At 44.9% G+C, this 7,712-nt stretch overlaps 1 protein-coding gene across 4 annotated transcripts in view; it reads right to left on the minus strand.

Annotated features, from left to right (window-relative positions):
* Positions 1–2,328, minus strand: part of ZNF852 (zinc finger protein 852) — a 68,661-nt gene extending 66,333 nt beyond the window's left edge. For all 4 annotated transcript variants that reach the window (XM_053221807.1, XM_053221806.1, XM_015078657.3 and 1 more), the window contains exon 1: positions 2,043–2,328. In XM_053221807.1, the coding sequence (XP_053077782.1) occupies positions 2,043–2,313 (271 nt within the window). In that variant the 5' untranslated portion in view covers positions 2,314–2,328. The remainder of the gene's footprint in view (positions 1–2,042) is intronic.
* Positions 2,329–7,712: the final 5,384 nt, after the last annotated feature.

Here is a 7,712-nt window from a genome sequence, read left to right on the forward strand (position 1 = left end):
ACCATTTAGGCCACCCAGGCGCCTCAAGAAAAAGGTCTCGGAATGGAAGAACTGTTATCACTTTTTTCTGATGTATTTCTATCTTAGATTAAAAAAAAAAACAAAACCGTGGCAATCAAAGATATTAAATATTGTTATTCTTATCTCCAATTTAGAGTCATTCTTTTATTAACAGTATTTACCGGGCACCAGCTATGCCCCAGGCACTAAGGACTACATAACGAATAAGGATACCAAAAACAAAACACCACAAGAAACCAAAACAAATAAACAAAAAACACCACTGCCTTGCAGAGCTTACAGGAAGACAGAAAATGAAGAAAACACATGGCATGTTAGATAGGCATGCCTGGTCCGACACACTGTAATAAAACAAGGAAGGAGGGTAAGAGGTTTAAGATCAGGCAGAAGTTTAAGCTCAAAAATCCAATCTTGTAGAGCATCTCATGATTCACCTGGGGAGTTCTTTCAGAGCGTTTCTGATACAAAAATCCTGAAGACTGACAAATAAGGTAAGTTACGGTTACTATACGTTATGTATTTCTACTCCCAAGCAACTCTCCGACATCACAGAATGCCCTTGCACTGATACTTCCTGGACACGAGGAGCCTCAGAAAACTTCAAGTGGCAGACTTAGTATTTGTGATGCTGTTGTCAGTTTCCTTTCTAAGTATATACTGAGGGTTTATCTTCAAAACATTCCCATCATTTCGACCTACAGTAAGGACTACATTTTGAACCAAAATTTGTCCGCCTTTCTTCAGCATCAACACGACAGGTAAGAGCACCCCCATTCATCAGACCCTCAACACACACACACACACATACACACACGTGTAAGCGGATGCAAGTTCTCCGAAATCCCTTCATCAAATTATGACTAAAACCACTCACTGACATTTCCTTGCAAATAATGTACCAATACTAATGCGTTTTCACTTCTGCACTACATACAGCTCGAAACAGCGTGGTGTTCTTTCCTGGCCACCACTTGTAACTTAGAAGGGGACCGACCATTCTCTGACTTCTTAGGCCTATGCAAGTCAGAGACAGTACGGTGGTTTTAAGAGCTGTACCTTATCTTTAAAAAAACCTTTTTGTTAAAAATAAAATCTTTAAAAATGTATATTGAAAAAATTAAAACTCCCTTTTATATGCTACACTTTCATTTTGAAAAGAGGCAGTCACCCTAATACACAAGATTCTGCTATTTTCCTGCACAAGCGTCACTTTGTGAGCATTACAGCTTTGTGTAGTGTGTACTAACTACGGAAAATAAACTGCAACGAAAACGTTTCCTTTTAATTATCCTCACAGAAATATGTCTCGGTGGCGTCCTAACTAACGCTAGCACCAATTTTGACCGCTATGTGAACAAATGCATTCCGCCTGTTGAAGGTATCATCATTTTCAAAACGCAAGGGTATGAATGTACTTAATGCCGCTCAATTTTGCCACACTTGAAAATGGTTAAAGTGGTCGATTTTATTGTACCCTATGGTAAGTATTATGTAAATTTTAGCACAATACTTTTGCATCCCAATAATACTAAGTTTTTAAAGGCCACAGTACGATCCCATTTCGAAAGGCACACGCACCCGTGTATGAATGTGCATAATTGTGAGCAAATTTTAAAATGTCAGGAAGCATCCAGACGGAACTATTTGCGGACTGCGGTTATTCTCACTTTTCTGGCTCCCACCCGCGTCATCTAATTGTCCCTAATGAGTACGCTTTGTTTGCATAATTGGGAGAAAGGATAAAGCACAGAAGCCATTACTCCCAACTCTCTGCCCGGGGCTGCAAAGCGCTTCCAGCTACACTCCTCACCGCAGCGGGGACCGGATCCCCGCCCGGCCAGACCGCCCGCCCCGGGCGCCGCCTCCAGGCCGGGCCTCAGCCAGCACCCCCGACCCCTGACTCTCACCCCGGGAGGGGCCGAGCGTCCCCGCCGCCCTCCCGAGCCGTGCACCCTCACTGCCGGTCGCCCCCACCCCCTCCCCCCGCCTCCGCCGCCCCCGCGCCCCGCCCGGCAGCTCACCTCCCCAGGTCCCCGACAGCCAGTCCTCCAGCCACACCACCCGCCCAGAACCCGTGGCCCAGAGACCAGCTCTCCGTCGGCCCAGGTCGCGCACGCGCGCCGCCACCCCGCGTCTCGGCGGCCGCTCTAGGAAGCTGGGAGGGCCAACGTCTCGCCTTCTCCCTGGCGCCAGCGCGGTGCTCAGCTGCCTGTGAGCCGCCTGACCTGTCCTCAGCAACCCTGTCTTCCCCTGTGAGTGCCTGCCCTCCACTCTCTTTATCAGATATGCCATTGGCAAATGTCTTCTCCCATTTCTGCAGTCTGCCTTTTAGTTTTGCTGATTGTTTGCTTCATTGTGCAGAAGCTTTTTATCTTGATGAGGTCCCAATAGTTCATGTTTCCTTTTGTTTCCCTTGCCTCTGGAGATGTGTCAAGTAAGAAGTTTCTATGGTTGGGGTCAAAGAGGTTGCTGCTTGTGTGTTTGGTCTTTTCACTGCAGCCCTCTATCCTATCTCTTTAGTTCCATCTGCATGTATAGGAAGAATATGGGTGGCATGGCTCTGAGCTTGGAACTCAGAGGCAGGCGGAAGGAGGTTGTGGACATGGTTGTAAGGAGGGTTATAAAGACTGAAGTGCAAGTTTCCAAAGAAAACTAAAGACCTTGTCTGAGAGAGGGCATTACCAGTGAAATAGGGATGATCCGAAATATGAAGGTTAAGCGTGTTCTCAAAGATCAACAACAGCAAGCAAAGATGAGGTCAAATCTTACACCAGAAAGTCAGAACTGACTGGTTCCTGGACTATAACCTGAAGAGACTTTGTGGCATTATAGCTTGAGAAGCAGACACAAAACAGTATAAAGTTTAATCTGTACATATGGTTATGAAGCTGGGCATCTGGTTCCTGGACCTGCTTTGAAAGCATAAGCAGAACTATAGTTATATCATTGCATTATTAATTTAGCTCCATGTTTCGTTTGGTTCTCCACCTAATTACCTCTTAACCTCCTGCACAGTCATTAACTTTGCCCTTTTCACTTCTACTCCTTGTTTACCTACTGATTTATTCTGACATACCTGACATACCAGGTCACATATGTCACCTCATTGTTCAGAAGAACACATACCTCCAGATTATTTCAAGGCATCCCCGCTCAAGGCTTCAAGGAACCCCTCACCCTCCTCTCATGTATTCACCTCCTTCCCCAAACATATGTAAGCTATCCCTAGTCTCAACAGGGTGAGGCAGCTTTGGGAATGATCCTCTGCCTTCTCATTGGGTTGCCCTTCTGATAATAGTTTTCTTTGCTTCAAAACTGATGTCTCAAACATTGTCTTACTAGGTATTGATTGGGTGCACAGCAAAATTTGAGTTCAGTAACAGTTATAGCAATTATGGTTTTTACCATTTTTATCTTACCTTTTTCTTAAGAATCCATATACCAATTGGTAAATAGCTACCCTGACCCTCCCTCACCCAACTGCAGTCCTCCTGAATCATTTACATGATCCAACAACTAAAGGGTTAATGCCATCAAGGGTCCTTCAGACTTACTTTCATCCACTCAGGCTGGTACAAATTGTTAATATTCTAAATATCACCCCTGTTGTGACCGGCGCAACAAACACCGAGATCAGGGTCCTGAGGGTAGGGGAATGTAAGAAAAAAAGAGAGAAGAGAAGCCAGTTTGGGAACAGGAGGGTCCCCTGGGCTGATGTCCCAAGTGACAGCTTTATTGTTGCTGTACACAATCTTTTATATCAAGACTCTTATGGATCAGGTCATTCTAAGAATAAACAGGTTTCACATGATCGCTGCCAGCCAAAACATTTAGTTCTGTGTATCTTGTGAACTTTCTAAATGGGTCACAACAAGACCTTATTGATAGATTGCTAGCAAAACACAGTTCCCATGTTTGTTTCCATTTGACCCGGGTTAGAAAAAGGGGGGTAACATTACTGCCAACACCCACAGACCACAGGCTTCAGGAATTAGATTTCTCAGCCTTGACAAGGCTTTCGTATGCCTTTGTAAGTGGGGGAATGGGAGGGGGAACCACCGGGTTGGCTGAGTCAACAGGGAGCCATTACTCGACCCAGTCTCAGCCTAGCACCGGGTCCAGCCTCTCACACACCCCTGAGGGGAATAGAGACCTAAGTAGCCCTTTCAGTTCTGTCTGTGAACTGGGAGTCATTGAAGGGGCCAAAAATCCCTCCATCCCTGCAACTGGTAGGATGAGACCAGGTAGAAGAGACCTCCTTCAGCTCCTCTCCCCATCCCCTAATTAATCCTTTCATCTAGATCATATGTATGATTCAGTGTTGGCATGATTATCGAGCAATGAAAGATGAGGTGGATTCACAAGGTATGGCCAGCTGGTTTCAGAGTGCCATGGTGTTAAGGACCTCTTCCATTCTTAACAATGTTCTCTGCACGGGTGGGAGATGTAGCAGTGCATGCTAGGATAGCTGGATGTGTTTCATGCTCATGGCCTCCTACATGACCCGGTTCTGGTTATCTTACTTTCTGGACCAGCAGAAGGTATAGATTCTCTCGTGTGGCCTGGCTGCCAGGGTGTTTGCAGGGCTAAGAGTATATAGAGCAGGATTATGTAGTAGCCATAATCGTTCTGTTGAGCATGTTGGAATATAAGAAGTTGGATGCAAACTTGCACGAGGCAAGATGAGAAGACCAGAGGACTTATTAGGAAGATGTTCTCAAATATACAGTTGATACTTCATACACAAGAGTGTACAATGTGGTCATTGATCAGTGGAAAGTGGGCAGAGAATGGGTAAATACATAGTCAAAAGGCCTCAACTCTTCTTTTCCCAAATCGGGAGATAGTCAGAAATCAACTGGCTGGGGAGGTAAGTCATAGAGGCAGAACATCTCCATGATGAACAGGTAGGCCATAACTGATGGGGACAGGGGACTCATATGAAGAGTGTCAATGCTACCTGCTGTCACCATATGAGGGACATAGGTCAGTGATGAGGTCTGGGATAACCCATCTGAGGTTGGTTTGGGTTCTGGAAGAAGTGTTATAATCCCTAAGGGCTTTCAGACTTAGCCATGGCCAAGATGCACATTTCATGAGTGGAAGAACATGGGTGTGGGGTGCCTGGGTGGTGCAGTTGGTTAAGCACCCAACTCTGGATCTCAGCTCAGGTCATGATCTCATAGTTTGTGAGTTCAAGCCCTGCATTGAGCTCTGAGCTGATGGCACAGAGCTTGCTTAGGATTCTGTCTCCCTCTCTCTCTGCCCCTCCCCTGCTTGTGCACATTCTCTCTCTCTCTTTCTTTCTCTCTCTCTCTCTCAAAATAAATAAATAAACAAAATAAATATATGGGTGTAATTCCTGACATGAGGAGTAGTGGGTGCTAAAGGCTGACATCAAGATCTTCAAAAGAGGCAAGGGTGGAATGGTGGTATGGATGGAGCAATGGGGCTGCTGCTGTCTTTACAGCCCATGGAGGAACAACACAGTGTTGTGTTTCTCAAGTATGTCCACAACTTTTTGCTACTCCTCCCTTCAAGAGGTAGAACTTAATTCCCCTCCCCTGGAGTGTGGGCTGGATTTAGTGACTGTAGTTTCCTGCCCTACAGGGCCAGTGATGATGGGAAGAGATATCCAGCTGAGGGAGCAGCATGCAAAGGCCCTAAGGTGGCCATGAGTTTGGTATGTCTGCACACTGAAAGATGGCCAACATGGTAGGAAACTGCCAGAGAAAAACAAATCTAGACTTCGTAAGGAGAGACTCTTATTCAAAAGAACTCAGAAGGGGGACTATTGCAACAGGGAGAATGTGACCATAAGGCCCACAAATGTCTCAAAATCAAACAGAAAACAGGCAAGTATCTTCTTGTGGTCAGCCGATTCCCAGGAGAAGCTGAAAAGGGGACATGTTCCACATTTTTGTGCTTGCTCTACTTTGGGGGCAAGCAGAGTTCAGGGAAGGTGTATAGGGAAGAGAGAAGCCTGACTAAAATTTGGCTAACAAGCATTTTGTTCCAGTTGATCACTAGGACAAGCAGTACAGCTAATGGGGTACAGAATGGACATTTAGACAGGCTGTGTCTGGTTTTGTTGTAGATGAAAAAGGAGGGCACCTGCAAATCTTATCTAAACCATATGGGGAAGTGTGGTTCTTTGCAGTAAGCTGTTTTCTTGAACACAAAAGAGTAAGGGGATTTCTTAACCATCACTGTTTACTAGGATCACAGGTCTCAAGCAAAATTCAACATAGCCACAAAAGAAAATAACCATGGCTTCACAGAAGCTATTACAAATCCAGGAGCTGTTCATGAATGACACCTTTACAGATTACCTTTCTTGGGCAGGAGAACAGAAGAGTTAGAAAAACACAATTTAGTTATAGAAATGCCTTGCATTTTCATACCAATAGCTACTTTTTTTTCATATTTGTTAAAGATATGTTTAAAGGAAGATTAAAATGGTACAAATTTAACTTGTACTTTGAAATTACACTTGATCAGTCTCTGCTTAACTCAGTACTGGTTTTCTTTTCTTGCTTTCTGAAAAACCTCGGGCTTACTACATTGGTGTCACTTGCCCACAGCTTCCAGTAGCTGCCTATTTCTGCCTGTTTCAGCTGCAGAGTCCTGTCCTCTTACTATCCATTTGCAGGTTATTGCAGATGCAGGCAATTATGTTGCATTTCCTGTTCTCAAAGAAATGGTGGACAGGAAAACTTCCCAAGGAGGCAAAATAGGTAAAGTTAATCAAATAGAGGTTGAAGGCTTTAATTAGCTGATGGGCATCTGGGAGCAACTCAAAAGTAGGTAACTCCCTAAGCCAAAGAAATATTGGAGTTTTTATAGACAAGGAGAAGATGCGGTACATGTGTGTTCCTGGCTACAGTTTTCTCTGTAACTGCTATAAAACTTGTGGATGGAATAGTAGCATGTATTTGGCTTTTCATGTTCTTTCTCAGGATCTTTGGTGCAATCTCATTTTGGCAACTGTCAGAACAGTTATTTTGGAGAGCTTTCTTTGTAAGTCTTGTAGCTTATCTGTTAATGTTTTTAGGTTCAGGGGAGGAGAGGATGGAAAAGAAAAATGAGAGAAAAAAAGAGAGAGAGAAAAAAGAAAGCAGGCAAAGATCTGAAGCAAGGAAAACTGAGTCTGTTCTTATTCTTCTACAAAACAGAGATTCTCGAGAGGCATGTTGGGCCATTTGGCCTCTGTCACTGCTGAATGCCAGCCACCTGCAGTGCCCAGCTCCAGGCTCTACTCTGTTCCAATGTGGGGACATACAAGTGGGGGGTTGGGGGTGGGGGGCCACGCGGGGAACCATCCCCTAGTGGCATTATATTGGTGGCATGGACACCCACACCATTAGGGCTCCATGGTATAAATGTAAAATAGGGTTCAGAAATAGGGGAATGGGGCACAAACACACAGGGGAATGGAGCTTACACAAATATTCCTATCATTCCCCACAGAGCAGGGCTTAAGCAGAGAAATACCATGATTTCACCTGTCATGGGAAAGGTTCCCAGAGAGGTACCCTGCCACCGCAATGTGCTATGTATGAATAGAGACCAGGGAGATGACTATGTGAATGGGAGCATCCTAGGAGAGTATGGCTTTTGTTAGAAACAGAGCCTTACATCCCAAGGCTAGTGTCAGCCTGTTCTTTGCTAAGTTGATTCAGACCTGCTGA

This window comes from Acinonyx jubatus, chromosome C2 (genome assembly GCF_027475565.1).
Source record: "Acinonyx jubatus isolate Ajub_Pintada_27869175 chromosome C2, VMU_Ajub_asm_v1.0, whole genome shotgun sequence".
NCBI classification, from domain to species: domain Eukaryota; kingdom Metazoa; phylum Chordata; class Mammalia; order Carnivora; family Felidae; genus Acinonyx; species Acinonyx jubatus.